This window comes from Mastomys coucha, unplaced genomic scaffold, assembly GCF_008632895.1.
Source record: "Mastomys coucha isolate ucsf_1 unplaced genomic scaffold, UCSF_Mcou_1 pScaffold18, whole genome shotgun sequence".
Lineage (NCBI taxonomy): Eukaryota > Metazoa > Chordata > Mammalia > Rodentia > Muridae > Mastomys > Mastomys coucha.
The window spans coordinates 34,548,086-34,566,274 of NW_022196900.1; the positions used below are offsets into that span (position 1 = coordinate 34,548,086).

The window sequence follows — 18,189 nt, forward strand, 5'->3', positions numbered from 1 at the left end:
ATCAGAGAAGGCCTAGTCTTTAGAACTTGGTTAGATTATGGTCTTGGGCAATCTGGAGTTCCAATGTGGGTCTCTGTGTGTGGGGGAGGGTCCCCAGCTGAGGGTACGCGTTAGCTGGTTCTGCCTCACATTGTTGGCCAGATGGGGTTAAAAGTGGCATGCTGCCACCGTGGGTGGGCATAAGGCTGTGAGAAGCCGCAGGACCCCACTCTTGGGGTGGGAAGGGCACAGTCTGGGGTGCTCGCAGAGCTGCCAGAATTGGCTCCCGGACCTGGTCCTGCACTAAGGCCGGGAATAACAGGTTCTAGCTTTTGCGCACTACAGACACCTCGGGATGCCATAGAAGAGCTGAGAACAGAGTGGGGCCTTCGGGTGGACTCTGGCCCAGGGCCCAAGGGAAAAGGGCAGGAGGAGAGCTCGGGCTGGGTCCTAAGGGGAAGACAGTACTTAGTAGTTGGCTTGCTCTGCAGGCTGCCTGGCTTGCTGGAGACCTTGGCTGAGAACGCAGACAGGCCTCCCATGTTACATTAGACACGTTGGCTCTTTAGGGGAAGACCTGCTCCATTGCTCCAGCACAGTAGATCCCAATGAGAAGAGGCAGTCCGTGCTGTTAAGGTGTTAATTGTCATGGAAGGAAGCGGAGCTAAGGTTGTAAGCAGAGAAAGACAGAGAGAGGGAGAAGAGTAGAGGCTGGCCATGGCCATGTGGAGAGAGGGGGAAAGGGAAGGCAGGGAGGGGGGGAACAAGAAAGCAAGAGCAGTTAGTTCTCTTAAACACTGAGGCATCTCTCAAGCCCCATTTGCTATCTTTCATTTTGTGACCCATGCTTATGTTGGAAAATAGAACATGGTGGTAGTACTTTCTATAATGTACAGCAGCATTTTAGTTGAATAGTTATTCAATTGAATAGTTGAATAAGAGAAATACTAGCTGTTATTTCTGCATGTTACAAGGTTGAATTCTAATTTTTGTTTCCTAGATACAAGTTAAAGCATTGCAATCGAGGCAGGCCCGAGACTTGATCCCCCTGGGTACCGACTTTCAATTGCTAGGATTATAGATAGCATGTTTACTGCAATTCCTCCTTTATCCCATTTTAGTTCATGTAGCACAAGCTATTGTCCTATTTGTTATTATAACTATATGACGGATTTTAAAAATTAATATTTAATATAATATTTGGGAATTTTAATTACTTTTCCTCAAGGCTTGCTATTTATGTGGCTTCCCTGCAGGAAAGGTACTAGACATCCATCTAAGGAAAGGTCTCTTTTCATGTGAATTTCTACCTAGAAGCTTATTTTTATGTCAGCCACTGAGAATTTGCCAAGAATATCACTTGATTTCAGTATATAGAGCTTGCAAAAATATGCATGAATTATTTTAACAAAGTTGTCTCAAGAGTTTAAGGTTAAGTATTTTCTGGAATATTTGTAGTTGTAGCCTTTGCAACAGTCCCACATGATAAGTACTTCTGGGAATTCATGAAAATTGAATTTCAAAACTGGAAAATTTTCCTGTTGGCTAGAGATTTTAACAAATCTAAAATGACAATGAAAAATTCTATAGTTTCAAATAAATTATTCATATCATTGGTCACCCTTCCAAATTGTACCTTTGGAAGTAAAGGAAACATTATCATTGTCTAAATGAACTGAATAAGCAGTTTTAACCCTCAATCAGAGTGCACACGTTTTGTACGGAGAGCAAAACCAAAACTGCCTATGGACTCAAGGAGAAGAGACAAGAACTTCCTGACCTGATCCTTATGTTTGAGTGTGGAATGGCAGGAGGATAGAATTCACCCCATGAATACTTAGCTTTAAGAGTGAGGTCAAATGTTATTTCTTACTCCATATAGCAGATTTAGAAGGAATGTGTGTACTATGTTAATGCTTATAGTGCATCGGGCAGAAAGTAGTGGAAATTCTAACTGGTGAAGAGGAGTTTCTTGCTGTCAAGTTTGGTTTGGTACAGTTTGCTACAAGTCAGGTTTGGCTACGTATCTTCTACAAGCTTACTAAAATAGCCAAATCAATAATAACAAAAAAACTTTTTTGAATTTACATTGGGATATGTGGCTGAGTGACCATCTCTACAAAGTCCATCTTTGTTTTGATGTGAAGAGCAGGGCCAGATTTATACATATATAAGCAGTCAACATCAAGTTATCATCCCTTCCACCATCCACCCATCATTGTCTCTCCTGCATGGTGGTCTGACAGCTTGTAAATCTCTTTCGGAAGAAAAGCTTCCCCTCTGCTCTTTACACTTTTTGTTCTAACAGTGAGAGATTACTGGGGAATTCCCAGGTCTTGGGGGTCTCCTTCTCTTCCTCTTCTGTAATCTGATAAAGTGAGGGACACAAGTGACTTAAGACACAAGATATCTTTATCCCTACAGACTGGCTACAATCACATGTGGTAAGATGAAGCATGTGGAAGGAAGGAAGATCAGGAAAGTTAATTTTCCTAAGACCCACTTGTCATTGAATTAGTTTCCATTTATTATACTTTAACTATACTTTTTCTCTAATTCTAGAATACTTAATACAAAAAAAGATACAGATATCTATCTAGATACTATGTTTACACAGTTGTACACAGGTGTACAGGGAACCATCTTTACAAATTTGATTATTGGTAAGAATCACATTAGAGCATTAGATGGGCCCTGGCCTATTCTTTTAAGCCAAGTAAAGAAAGGTGTGATGATGTAAAGCACGAAAGGAGAAATTGACTCAGTGTGAACACATTGGGAAGTGAAGCAGAAAGATCCAGTAACATGACCTTACTACAAGTCCACCCTTCCCAGTTAAAACTTAAAGAATGAAGTAGCTAAGCAGTCCTGGTCTAGGTGTGGCCCTTCCTATCATTGACTCTATCCCAATCTCTCTCATAAGGTTATCTGGCAGGTTGCTGAACTCTGAGAAATTTCTTCTAAAAGACAAACTTATTTTCTGGCTGGCAGAAGGATTCATTATTTTCCTTCTTTGGGCATGAGATTCCAAGTGGAATGCCAATGTCTTGCTGTTTGTTGTTTCAGTATGGTGGTACTAAGCAAATGGAAGGAGTAACACAAGTATCTATTCAGAATATTTTCATTACTTGGTGGCATCCAAGTTTGTGTTCTTTCCATCTGTGTGTCTTTCTTAGGTAGTTGGCGTGGCAAAAACAAAAATAAATCCTCAAAAAATGAAAATTAATTAATCTGTTATCTCTAGGGCATGGATGAGAGATAGGGAGATCAGCCAAGAGCTATGGCAGTGCTTAAGCCAGGTCCTCATTTTTATCCACCCTTCTCATTATCTCAGTAGCCCTCTGGGAAAAATGGAAGCTAGGAAGAGAAATGGAGAAAGGTAGATTACCTTTAGAGGATCCACTGGCATTGTAGACACCAAGCCATGTAACTGTCATTATTTATATTAGTACAGTCTTTCCTCGTAGAGAGCACCATCTTGTAGCCGTAGCCAACTTTAGTTGTTCAAATGTTGGGTGGGCAGCTTCAGTGTTCGTAGTCCTAATGTGAGCACCTAAGTTTCCAGTGGAGAATAGGTCTCCATGTATTCACATGCTTGACTTGGATCATGTTGGCTTCTTGCAAGTCTTCCAGTTGAAAGATAGGCTCCCCTGGATAGTTGTTTTCCCATTTAAAGCATAGTTTCTCCCAGAATACCACTAACCAATTTCTTTGCCCTGTCTAAAACCACCAGTAGGAGAGGGCAAGAGAGAGGGTCCAGGCATACTCTTAGCCTCAGTCCTTAGGAACCCAAAAGCTATGAGGGAAAGTCAAAGAAAACTGAATGTAGTTCTTCTAGTCTGTCTTGTTCCCATAGGCTGTCATTCAGGCCTTTTTGGGGAGCTTTGATACCATTTTGAAGTATTCCATAAAAAAGGTGAGGGTTAGATAGAATAAATAGCCATAGATTTTACCTTCTGATACAGCCATTTATTAGAGTCCACAGTATAGCCTCAGGTTATTGTATCTTTAGAAAAGTAAATCAAATCAGGAACTAATGAATAATTATTGAACTAGTAATACTTTATTAATGAAAAGAAAGGTGGTCTAGAAAATGAGCATTGGCTAGCTAACTGAAAGAAGATAAGTCTCCAAAGCTATAGGCTTTAGAGGTTATTTATATAGCAACTTTGTTTGTATTTGGATATCATAGGGCTTTTCCAACATATGACCTGATTTTTTCCTTGCACTTAGATCTAGTGGGGATTGGCTTCCATTCTTTCTGCAGCTAACTTCTTTTATATTTTAATTTTTATGCCTTTTTTCCCCTCAGTTTTTCTGTGACAACTATCATGTTTTCTATGTTTGTAAATGCTGTAGATTCTTGAATCCAAAATTCAATTCAGTGAAATTCAACTAAGGTTTTACTGAACTATGAATATATACTATGTTAGGTGAAGAAAATGGAAATATTAATACAAGAGTCATTACTTTAGTCGTACTTAGTCTTATTAACTATGTGGGTAGTTTTACAGTGAAAGATAGAAATCTAAAGTGATGAGGTTAAAGTGGGATTGGCTAACTTTTCCTAGAAGAAAGGAAATAGTTGACAAGGAGGAGCTGCTTTATGTCCCCATGATCTAATCTGATTGTTTGAAGATGGTGAAAAAAACCACATTTATTCTATTTCTTTCAGAATATAGTTGATAAATAGGTTAAAAAAGCCAACATAAAGAGTTGGAATTAATATCACAGATATGTAGGAGTATTTACATCTGTTACCATGGTGATATTTTTCTGAATCTTCTGTTTATTGTATTTCCCTGTGTTCACCCCTAAGAATTGCCTGAGGTTCTCAGCATTGACGAAGAAGTTGAAGAAACAGAGTCTTGGGCAAAGCCTCTCGTCCACCTTTGGCAGACAAAGTCTCCTAACTTTATGGCTGAACAGGAATATAATGCAACTGTTGCAAAAATGGAGCCAAACTGTGCAATCTGCACTCTGCTCATGCCATACTACAAGGTGATTTTGGAGTTTCACTATCAGTGTATCCTACTACCCTACTTCCTTGTTGGCTTTTGGTGGGCTGTGTTTGTTTCATTGTTGTTTGTGTTTGCTTAAATCATTGCATTTTAGAAACCTGTATCTTAACCCAGTTCTTTTACTAAAAGACATGAAACTTCTAACTTAAAGTCTCAAACAAACCATTTCATAGAGAAAACAAACACCTAGTATCTTACTACAATTGAAAGTAGTAGTGTTCAGTAATGTACATATCTGTACCCATACTTTTCCATGTAAAACATGCAAAAAGTACATCCGGTACTCATTACAACTGTGTATCAATTTACTATTTTCAGTTGTGTCTGATGCTTCTATCATTATTCCATCCATGTCATTCGGATAGCATCTCAGCTCAAGAATGAATGTATTATTCAAAGTACACATAAGAAACATATTTAATGCTGTATATAAAATTGCATTATAAGCTCTATGGTACAATATTTTAGAAAACCCACTAATATAAACATCATTTTCAAATTACGATTTCCCTGATATAATCAGAAATACTTTATTCAATATCCTAAATTTCATAAATAGCTTATATCTTTTGTTTTAAAGATTTATTTATTTATTATTATATGTAAGTACACTGTAGCTGTCTTCAGACACACCAAAAGAGGGCGTCAGATCTCATTACAGATGGTTGTGAGCCATTATGTGGTTGCTGGGACTTGAACTCAGGACCTTCAGAAGAGCAGTCAGTGCTCTTAACCACTGAGCCATCTCACTAGCCCCAGCTTATTTCTACTTCATGTAGTTACATACGTTGTGAGTTAGCATGTGGGTATTGGAAATTAAAATCAGGTCCTCTGAAAGAGCAGCCAATGGTCTTAACCACTGAGCCACCTCTCCAGTCCCTGATATGAATTTCTTCATGTGTCACATAATAGTAATTTAATTCTGGTATTTCAGAGCTAGAGAGTGGGTGCGATTCTACATTTTCAGCTTTCTAATGAGTAGCTTGCTTACTCACTTTTGCTTTTACTTTCCTTTAGTCATTAAATGCTTGTTTTTATTGATTTGTATTTAAGCATTTTTATGTACCTGTATATTTTCCAATAATAAAAATATTCCTTTTGGGGAATAAGATTTTAGAAATTGATTAATTTAAGATCTAGGGATTAATAAAGGTAACTTATTAGCTGTAATTTCTCCGTGACAATCAGGTCTGGCATATTATTTTTATCTGACCACCTAGGCCAGTTCTGTCTTCTGTATTTCTAACTTTTGTGGGAGGCATGTACTTTTTATTGATGCTACCCATAGAAAACCTTGAGATAATATGTATTCTTTGAGGTATAATTACATAATATCTTCCCATAAGTCAAAGCAGATATTAGCCTAGTACACATGCATCACAGATGTATGTAAGCAAAAGTGGCTGTGCATTCCTGAGGTATGACCTTTGGAAGACCACAGTTTGAAGAGGCCCTTGCAATCTTGTATGAACTCTCAGAGCTCACTGATTTATCTTTGAATGGGAGTCTGTATGGGAATATTCATAAAATGCTACCAGTTGAAATAAGGAAAACAAGATGAAGTTGTAAAAGCAAGATGAGGTTGTAATGTATTGGCTATAACAGGTGTAAGTGGATCAATGGATAAAAGATAATCTCTTTCCAGTATCTTTCACTCATGTGGATATGATATGTTTTTCAGCCTGATAGCAGCAAAGAAGAAAATGATTCTAGATGGGAGACAGCAGTAAATGAAGTGGTTCAATCTGGAAGAAAGACTAAACCCATTATTCCAGAGATGTGTTTTATTTATAGTGAAGAAAATGTAGAATATTCCCCCCCAAATGCCTTCCTTGAAGAAGATGGAACAAGTCTTCTGATTTCCTGTGCCAAGTGCTTCGTGCGGGTTCATGCAAGTAAATAAATCAGGTTTTCCTGTTTCTATACTTCCAGTGTTTACACTTTCTAGCCCTTACAAATCACCTCAGTGTGACCTGTCAGTTCATTTGTTGACATTGTTCTTGATACCAGTGTTCTTGTAGCTAACTGCTCAGAAGCTTGCTGTATAACCCAGTAAGCTAGCCTTCTCCTTAAGAATCTTTTGGCCTTGTATTTCAACTTCTAAAGTGTTGGGGTTGTAAATGTGTGCCACCATGCCTAGATTTATATGGTAGTGAGATTGAGCCCAGGACTTTGTACATAGTAGGCACAGAGTCAGCCAGGAGAGCTCCATTTCTAGTCTTATTGTTGATATTCTTAATGGCTTCATTTAAGAGTGTGAGTAGAATGTCATCCCTTTCCAGTTTTATGAAACACTAATGAAGAGAAGGCCTGGGCATTTTATTTGGAAGGAGTCCAGTTCTTAGGAATCCCATAAACATGGCTGGGGCCTCTTCAATTGTTTGAATTTTATATATTCTAATTATTGTGGAAATTTAAATAAAATGTCTGGTATTGATTGAAAACTATTTTTATAAATTTTTAAGAAAGGGATATTATTATATAATAATATATATTATATAATTATATTATTATATTATATGTAATATATAATATTATATAATATATAATATATTATATATATATATAAAGACTAAATATATAGGATAATCAAATATATATTATAAATCTAATTCTAAAGTATTTCAATATTCCTGATTTTTCTCTATTACATTTATCTGGTTTGGTGGTATTGTTTTTGTAATTTTTATTTGTAGGGGCCGAACAAGGACCTCATATATGCTAAGATTATGTCATGTCACTGAAGCACATCTCAAACTTTTAATCACACATTCTGTTTTTAGACTTTTTTATTTTTGTTATATATATGAATATTTTGCTGGTATGTTTATATGTGTTCTGCATGAGTGACTGATACCTGGAGAAGTCAGAAGAGAGCTTTCAGTCCTCTGGAACTATAGTAACAGCTGGTTGTGAACTACAGTGTGTGTGCTGGGAATCAAACGTTCCTCTGCCAGAAGAACAAGTTCTCTTAACTAGTGAACCATCTCTCCAGCCCCTCAATCATATATTTTATTAATATACTTCTGGTTTTCTCTCTAACATAGTTTCAATGGTTGCTAATTTAATTATTTTCTAAATACAGTATCGTACTATGTATAGTTAAGAGACAAAGTACCAGACATAAATATGGATTTAGTCTTGTTTTCTAAAGTCCCCAGCTATATAGTATAACCATACTAATTCCTTAAATGTGATTGAATTTAGCATTTGGTTTGATTTGATTTTCTTGGATTAATTCTCTATATATTCTGTTATTGTTTCTTTTATCAATCTTTGTTAAAATTGCTTATTTATTTCTTCCAATCTCTTCTATTTCAGGAATTAAGGATAATGTGTCTCTTTCTGACTCCCCATTTGCTTTCTGTCCATTCCTCTCCTCTCGCCTTTCTTGTCCTCCTTTGCTATTCTCTGAGGAATTTTCTCTGTAGTCTAGGCAGACCTTGAACACACCATATTCTTCCATCTCAGTATCTCAAATATAGGTGTTATACATGCTAGCTTGTTAATTTATTGATTTATTTGCTTATTCATTTATTTTGTGCTAATATAAAACATTTATCACCAAATTCTTGATATCATGCAATTAGCACACATATTTTCACTACCTGTCATCTTCACTTTTAGTCTCAGCATGGATCCATCAAGTATTGAATTGAAGCAAACCTTAATTATTAGTCATGCACTGTGTGTAACCTTTACCCTAATCACTGAAATTTGTGTCAAACTTGATTAACACCCCTCAACCTGTTTCAAGTGTTGTAACTTATTAGCACATTTTAGAAATTTTATTTTCATTCATTCAAAGATCATCTCTGATAATATTAATATATGTCCTTTCAAGCTTCTTGTATTGATGTACCTCCTGACCAAGTACTCCGGAAGCTATGACAAAAGTCTAATCCAACCTATATTATAGAAGGAAAACTCATCTCAAAGATTCCAAGTATATAGTCTTTTTAATTGACTCAGTCACAACACACACTTGCTTTTGCAAGCCTCATTTTCATAGTTTCATCATCATCATCATCTATGATGGACTGGGATTACTGAGCCTAGCACCATGTTCTCTGACATCCATAATACACATATTAATCCTAATAAAGAAAAGAAACAGTAATTAAAATCCCAAATAGACAAAATATACATATTTTCATGTTTTGGGAATTGGTAGCATGATAGTTATAATCATAATGTTTAATCCCAGCATTTGGGAGGCAAAGGCAGGAGGATCTCGGACTTTGAGGCCAGCTTGGTCTACAGTAAGAGTTCTAGGGCAGTCAGAAGTACACAGAGAAACAACAAAAAAGTATTTTGTCACAGGCTTATGTAGATTTCTGGTATGCTAGGCATTAAGCTTTAGTAGTAGTCGTTGTTAAAATATGCGTTTTGCTGTCCCACCCACCCCCAAGAACTGGACATTTTATCTAATTCTTTTTCAATTCTAGGCTATCTAACAGTGAGCTATAGTCCCAACTCTCTTTGTACTTTTTATTTTGGAACAATCTCACTTAATTACACAAACTAGCTTTGAGCTTACCACATATGTCACTGAGGCGTTGAACATATGAACACCATGCCTCTGGTAGCTGGAATTGGGATTTCTTGCAGGGTTGTGGGCACTTTAAAGATGCAAGAGACTTAGTCTGTACATCCATTCTGTTGTTTTATAGGTTGTTATGGTGTCCCTTCCCATGAGGTCTGTGATGGATGGCTGTGTGCCCGGTGTAAGAGGAATGCATGGACTGCAGTAAGTAGATTTATTATTATGTTATTCCTCTTCTCTTTGCACCCACTATTGACATGGCTAAATCTAACGGAAAGATAAAGTTTGGTACATGTTTCTTATGTACTTCTAGCCCCTCTCATCAAGTCATGCTACACAATGACTTTGTAACCACTGTAGAAAGTTTAGGTGACTTTCTATGTGGCATCTACTTCAGAACCTTTGAGTACCATAGATCATCAAGTCCATATTTACATTTCCAGACTTTGTTTTTTTTAATTTCATTTTCTTAAACATTTTGAAATCCTTACAAATAAACATTCTAGTAAAGACTCAAGGGAGGTATGTTAATGGATCCTTGAGGAAATAATACAATCTGCCTGCAGTTTTCAACTAACAAGAAATCTTACTGTACTGGCTAGTTTTGTGTGTCAACTTGACACAGGCTGGAGTTATCACAGGGAGCTTCAGTTGGGGAAGTGCCTTCATGAGATCCAGCTGTGGGGCATTTTCTCAATTAGTGATCAAGGGGGTAGGGCCCCTTGTGGGTGGTGCCATCCCTGGGCTGGAAGTCTTGGGCTCTATAAGAGAGCAGGCTGAGCAAGCCAGGAGAAGCAAGCCAGTAAGAAACTTCTCTCCATGGCCTCCGCATCAGCTCCTGCTTCCTGACCTGCTTGAGTTCCAGTCCTGACTTCCTCTGGTGATCAACAGCAATGGGGAAGTGTAAGCTGAATAAACCTTTTCCTCCCCAACTTGTTTCTTGGTCATGATGTTGTGCAGGAATAGAAACCCTGACTAACACACTTACCATTATTTATTCTTCCTTTTATTCACACCTTAACAAATGTGATTGAAATAACTGTTCTATAAAGTGGAAGTCATCACTGTGAACTTTAGACAGAATGTTTGACAAGAAATGATTGTACATATAAGGACCACAAATTTCTCTATGTTAGAATTATTTTTTTCTAAAAATGCCCCTGGAAGTTTACTCTAAATCTGTCTTTGATTTTCCATTAATCTACCATGCCATATATATTTTCTATTTAACCATGCTCTGTCCACTTCCAGGACTGTTCATCATTGTTGGTCTCACAGCAGGTCTCTCATATTGACCAGGTTTTGATCAGCAGCTACTCTATTGTTTAGTAGACAGAACTTATACTCTGAGTTAATATAGGCCTGTATTTTCAAATATTAACTTTTGCTAAATACTTCATTATGAATCAATGAATTTTGTGGCTCAGATGTTTATATTATTAAACAATCTTTTTTATCGACTTCTTGAGGAATTATTTTCCTGTAGTCAGCTTTAGATTCAAGAGTAATGGTGCAACTCCTTTGACAAAGAGACTCTAAAGGAGTTCACAGGAACCTGATAATTCACCTGAGGTCAGATAATATATGCTGGCCTATGTATCACAAAGCTTCATTTATAATTATTTCTTATGATTGTTTTTAGTATCCCTTGTAAAAGTAAGATTAATGTATTATCTACACAGAATATTACTATAGCATATTTAGCTTGGTTTACATAACCCTATAGTAAACATAATCTTTCTAATACTTTTTTATGGAAAGTAAAGTTTTGCAAACTGTGTTATATTTCTAAAGTATAACAATTTTATGTAGTAGTCCTAATTTTACCTGCTGGGTGAGAGAGAGAGAACTCAGTCCAGCCAAGCTTTGGGGCTGAGTGGGATGGTGAGTGTCACAGCTCAGATTTCCTGCCTTTGGAGAATAACCACCCTGAGCCAGGAGTCTGTCAAAGTAAGAATTCATTTTATTGTATCGATCTTTTCTTTATAAAGGGCAGAGAGAGGAGGTGAGATGAGATGGGGGAGTGGAAAGTTGAAGAAGGGTATGGCAGCAGGAGCTGGGCAAAGGCAGGCTTAGGCAGGTCATGCTGAGTCACTCCAGTTTGGAAGTGACTGAGACAGTTTACAAAACTCAGCCAGGATCAGGTTTGTCCACAAGGCCCAAACCAGGGCCAAATAGGGCCGAACATTTACCATCAAATGTCCAGCATTTTATAACCCTCCTCTTCATTATAATAATCTTACATTCCTTTTACACTTCCTTCCCAATGTTTACTGAGCTCTGGGTAGATTTAGATATGTTCTTAGGACTGAACATACACTATCAGTTACTTTCCACACTCTGAAGGCTATATGAGTGTTTGCACTGACAGTTACCCAAGGCACAAAGAAGCTTCTTGGAGCGAGTTTGAGAGCTGTATCCATCAACGGATATGACCATGAGTATTTAGGAATTTTTGGCAATATATCAACTTAAAAAAAACTGTTAGGTTTGATTAGAAGGATTGTAACTGATTGTAACTCATTGTCTCCAACCCCCAGCCATTAGCATTTGTCCAGGCTTACAGTACTAGACATAAATTCCTTTTGGTGGAAGAAGTCTCAAATCCAGTCAGAAAACATCATTACACTGCTGCACTGAAGTACACATTTTGAATGATAACAAAATTTTTGGATTCAGCATTCAAGGCTGAATAAATCAGGTGATAACTCTCTCTCTCTGAGTGATCTGCATAACATGTCTTGCATTATAAAAGTAACTAGTATGGAGGAAGTTTTCAAATCAGTTTCAGATTAATAGCTTTATGGGCTATAACTAAAATGTGTTGTGTTTTTAAGAGAAGGGTCTTATAATCTAACTGTGGTGGCCAGCTGAGAATAAGTCCTAGCCTGTATTGTTTTGGGTGTCTCTAGGGCTTCTCTTATGATTAACTCTGTAGTACCAGTACCTGATACTGAGATTTTCATTTTATAATTCCTATCTGTTAGTAGATGTATCATCTACTTAAACAGTTAACCTGTGTTCAAACTCAAAGAAAACTCCACCCAATGCTGAAAAGTGACATTATGACCACAGCAACGTATAAAAGGAATCACTTAATTTCGGCCTTGCTTACATTTTTAGAGGATTAGTCTATGATCACCATGGTGGGAATCAGGTAGTTTACTGGGCTGCAGCAGTAGCTGAGAGTTCACATCTGATCTACAAGTAAGAGGCAGAGAGCAAGACTTGTGCTGGCTTTGTCTTTTGAAACCTCAACACCTATCCCACGTGGCATACCACTTCCAACAAGGTCAAAATTACTCAATAAGACTCACATACTAGTACTTCCTGAATACTTCTGGTAGCTAGGGACAGAATATTCAAACATGAGCGTATGGGGATCTTTTTCACTCAGCCTCCCACAGCTTACAAAATAGTAGGTTTCCATAAGCTTTTGTGTACATGCATACTTTTAGTTAAGCATCCCCATTCTTTGCCTATATCTTGCTTTATACATTCTTGCTTAAGCCTTATGCCTCACCCTAATTTCAAATCACATGTTTTCTACTCTCCTCTTTCTCTGTTTTAAGTCTCTTTTTTTATATATACTTAACTCTGACTGTTCTTCCCCCAAGCCAACCCACTCCTCCATGATCCCTACCCCCTGTGTCCAAGTGGATGTCCCCACTACCCAATCCTCATCCCACCAGACTTCCCCACTCCCTGAGGCATTGATTCTCTCAGTGGTTAGGTGTGTCTTCTCTCATTGGGTCAGACCTGGCAGTCCTCTGCTGTGTATGTGTTGGGGGCCTCATATCAGCTGGTATATGCTGTCTGGTTGGTGGCTCAGTGGCTGAGAGATCTTGGGTCTTCTTATGGAGTATCCTTCTTCCTCAGCTTCTTCCAGCTTTCCCCTAATTCCACCACAGGAGTCCCCAGCTTCTGTCCATTAGTTGTGTGTAGGTATCTGCATCTGTCTCTTTTAACTGCTTGTTGGGATTCTTGGAGGGCATCCATGCTAGGATCCTGCTGCAAGTACATCATAGCATCAGTAATAGTATCAGGCCTTAGAGCTTCCCCATGAGCTGAATCCCCAATTTGGGCCTGTCACTAGACCTCCTTTCCCTCAGTCTCTTCTCTCTTTTTCTCCCTGCAGTTCTTTTGAACAGGAACAATTCTGGGTCAGAGTTTTTGACTGAGATGCCAACCCCATCCCTCCTCTTAATTCCGTCCCTGTCTTTCTACTAGAGGGACTCTACAAGTTCCCTCTCCCCACTGTAGGGCATTTCATCTAAGGTCCTTCCTTTGGGTCCTGAGAGTCTCTCGTCTCCCAGGTCTGTTTACTTTCTATAGGGTACCCCACAACTTATACCTCCCAAGGTTGCCAGTTTCCATTCTTTCTGCTGTCCCACAGCTTCAGTCTTGTTTGCCCCTCATTCCCCCAATATCTTACTATGTTCCACTTGTCCCCTCCCTGTCCCCTCTTCCATCCAGGTTCCTCCTTCCCTCAGCCTGCATTCTAATATCATCCATGACCCAAAACTGGCACCATCTACAATAGGATGGGCCCTCCAGGAACAATTATAAATCAAGAAGATGTACCACAGCCCAATTTTGTGCTTGGGTATAGGGAAGGGTTCTCAATTCTGGTTCCCTCTTCCCAAATAGCAATAACTTGTGTCAAGTTGTTATAAAATTAGCTAGCATACATGCACACAGTATGTTTGATTGATTCCTAAGTACCCAATGAGTGAATACATTTAATGCTTCCTCTATATGCATGGGTGTGGGGCCATATGCTAAAACATTAGTAGCCTCTCAGGGACTATGTCCAAGAAGAAAACAAACTTGCCCTCTCCCAGTAGTCATCAGTTGCAGTAGCCTGTCAGCCTAGGAGTGGAGCTTTGTGAGCCTGTTTACCACCCATACTGAGATTTGGGGTGGCTCTATCATGTACAAGTCTGTTGTATACAGTTACACCTTCTAGGAATTCATGTGAACAACTGTGCTGTAATGTCTGGCAACTACTGTTTTACTGCATGAGTCTAGTCCTTCTGTGTGTTATATCTGGCATTATTCTGTCTCCTTTTTTTGACCCTGCTAATGATACTAGATATGAGTTCTCTTTTATTGTGTAGGCTTTACATTCATAGTGTCATTTTCACAACAGTCTTTACATTTAATTTTATGGTTCTTCATACTACCAGTCTGATCAGTCTTTGAATGCACAGTCCTGGGCTGCATCTCTGTGTTGACGTTAATAACCTTCAAATATACAGTGAAAGCCTTGACATAAAGTACTGCGATTTATGTGTTCTATGCTTCTCGGCCACTTTAACAGTGTCAGGTGCCCTTTCTATGAATGGACCTTAAATCCAGTCAAATAATGGTGGGTTAAACTCAGATTAACTATTGCACTAGTATATCATGCAGGCAAGTCATTGTTGTAGGTCCCAAGAATTGTAAGCTACATAATATTGATGATTACCTTTGTTTTCTGGTAGAGTGAACAGTACCTTTCAGCACCATTAGCACTAATTATTAGAGGTGAAACTGCCATAGAGACACCAGCTAGATTTTTCTCTGTTCAATAACTAAGTAAGTGTTGTCTTTACCCATAGGACCTACCATAAGTTGTGGAGAGTAAGCAATAACCTTGGCCTGTGATATTTGCTGGGGAGGGGTGGATGTTTTTCATGGGGCCACTTTGGCCATTAATTCAAGAAGTTATAAACCATTCCTGGCACTGGAGATTTTACTTTGTAGCATAAGATGCCTAGTTTCCCCTGTTATTTGATGACTCACTTAAAACCTTTTTATACGTAAATTCATGTTAACAAGCTTCTCTGGTAGTAGGCTTCCATATAGCTTCCAAGAAGCCTTTAGTATTACCTGTTCCTCTGTTTATTTCCTCCTTTTAAAATTTATTTTATTCATATGAGTACACTGTAACTGTCTCTGGATAGATCAGAAGAGGGCATCAGATCCCATTTCAGATGGTTGTGAGCCACCATGTGGTTGCTGGGAATTGAACTCAGGACCTCTGGAAGAGCAGTCAGTGCTCTATATCACTGAACCATCTCTCCAGCCCTGTTTATTTCTCCTTGATTTTGCCCTCCCATCCTGATTTAATTCTCCCCATTTAATTTAATTCTCTTTTATTTATGTCTCTATAACTTTACTTTTTTACTTCTCTCTTTTTGGTCTCTTATAGTACCTTACCTGGTACCTCTCCTTTGCGGTTGTTTGGATTATAGTATACATATCTAAAGCATAACAATAAACATCCACATATGATAGAAAACATACTATTTGTGTTGTGAGGTCTGGGTTACCTCACTTAGCATGAATTTTCTAGCTCTGTTTGCCTTTGAGTTTTATAATCTCACTTTTCTTATTAGCTGAGTAATATTTCATTTTGTAAATGAACCACATTTTTCTTCTCCGCTCATCTGTTCATAGAAATCAAGACTGTTCCCAGTTTCGGGCTCTTATGATAGAGCAGCAATGAACATGGATGAATAATTACTTCTGTAGTAAGATGTATTTTTTTTTCACATCTTCACTGCACTTGAGTGAAAGCAATATTCGGTGGTCCTTTGCAAGGACCTATGTACTCAGTCACTTTCATGATTTTTTTTTCTTTCCTGGAACTTGAAGTATCTAGCATTGTGTAATTATTTACACTTTTAGTTTTACGATAAATGGAAAATGGTATATACCAATTTCTAGAGTAGTTTATATGAAGGGTAGTGATATTTGTTATATGGATTTTATAAGTATAATTTATTCTTTTCTCCTCCATAGGAATGCTGTCTCTGCAATTTGAGAGGAGGTGCTCTTAAAGAGACTAAGAACAATCAGTAAGTAATATATTGATTGTGTTGAATTTCATCATTTCTTTTTCTACTCTTGAAGCTCTGCATGATAGATAGCTTTACAGTTAGTTCTTCCTGGGACATTATTTCACACACTTGCTCTCTGGGGCTAGGGTTCAAATTTGGCTTCAGAGACTAATGCCAACATTAACACATAACGTGTAATGGCAGTCCTCATTTTATGAACAGGTTTCTCCTTTGTCTTCCGTGTCATCTCTCGTTCCCCCCTCCACTACTCACCCCTTCCTTCTTCGGCAGTACTTCCTTCCTGTTAACTCAACTACCTTTTTTTTTCCCTCTCACTTTCTCTTTCTTTTTAAATAAATTGGTGGGAGAACTTGCCTTCAGTGGGGCAAGTGTTCTTGCCTGGCCAATGCACTGGAATTTGAAATCCTCGTGCATAATCTTTTTATGTCATTACCATATTTTTGTATGTATACATGAGTCTGGTTGCTTGGAATGAAGAGTAAAATCATTTAGCATCCTTAACATTGATAAAAGTGCTATGTAACAGCCAATACTTTTTGCTTGAATTTGTATCATTTTTATAAGGTCATCTAGTAAGAGTGCCATTATCCTACAGAGTTGTCACTTAGATTTCGATGTTGTCTATAGGCTCTGGAGACTATGAGATGCTTTAAGTCTTCCTGTAAAAATATATATCATGAGAAATTATCTTAATAGATTTACTATAAAATGCTAACTTTATTCAAGTCTAGAAGAGTCTTCTGGTGGGGTTAACAGTTGTCCTTTCTTCCTATGGTCTTTGGATAAAACCTGGCATTCATTGGTCAAATGAAATAAATAAGCTATGTCTGAGTAAGGCCTAGAAGGGCAGTCCTTTAATCACTGTACTTGAAAAGCAGAGGCAGATGTATCTCTGAGTTGGAGGCCAGCCTGATCTGTTTAGCAAGCTCCGGGACACCCAGTACCTGTCTTTGAAAAACAAACAACGAAACAAAAAATTTCATTTAAATATATGTTGTTAGTTTAATAATACAAATCCTAATATTGTTTTTAAGCCCTATGTTTACTTGGAGGTATAACACTTTTAAAGAGATATTGAGTAGTATTAGTAACACATTTATGCAAATTTGGGATGTGAAAGGATGCTCTAATGTTTTCAAAAGGAGATCAGGAAACAAGCTAGATTTTATTTCTCTTTAGCTACAGTTTCCTTTGTTTATGATAATATTGCACTTAGGAAAACTATTTAAAGACTTAAATACTTTTAATTTTGTAGAAAATGTGCGTATTAGAATTATTTTGCCTGAGAAAATAATATATATTATATCATACATTATATTAAAAGGTGATTCCTAGTACACTAAACTATTCCATTGTCATGTATCAATCTGTTCAAATATATTACACATGTAGTGTTAAATGAAAATGAAAACCCACATTTTTAGTATCCTTATGGTTTTCAAATGTATATATCCATAGTATAGGACTTAGTCCTTGGCCTTTTAGATGGTCCTTTTTTTGTATGTGTTTATGCCTTAGTGTGCATGCAGCTCATGGAAGGCAGAAGGAACATCGGATCACCTAGTATTGGTGTTTGTTGTAATTGTGAGCTGCCATGTCCGTGCTGGTATCTGCCAAGATCCACTGCTAGAACTGCTAAGCCATCTGTCCAGCCCCGTTTACCTAATTCTCATTACAGAACTTATGCTAAATATGTCTAGTTGTCATTTAAGAGGTTTATAATCCAAAATATACTTGCCGTGGAATTAAGTTTTTGGATTCATTTTTTCTATGCACCAGATTGCTACCACCAAGT

General features: G+C 37.7%; 1 protein-coding gene across 3 annotated transcripts in view; it reads left to right on the top strand.

Moving 5' to 3' along the window:
• Kdm4c (lysine demethylase 4C) overlaps positions 1–18,189 on the top strand; it is a 184,391-nt gene that overhangs the window by 104,230 nt on the left and 61,972 nt on the right. For all 3 annotated transcript variants that reach the window (XM_031377684.1, XM_031377685.1, XM_031377686.1), the window contains 4 exons: positions 4,799–4,980; positions 6,682–6,895; positions 9,674–9,750; positions 16,336–16,391. In XM_031377684.1, coding sequence (XP_031233544.1) covers positions 4,799–4,980; positions 6,682–6,895; positions 9,674–9,750; positions 16,336–16,391 — 529 coding nt within the window. The remainder of the gene's footprint in view (positions 1–4,798; positions 4,981–6,681; positions 6,896–9,673; positions 9,751–16,335; positions 16,392–18,189) is intronic.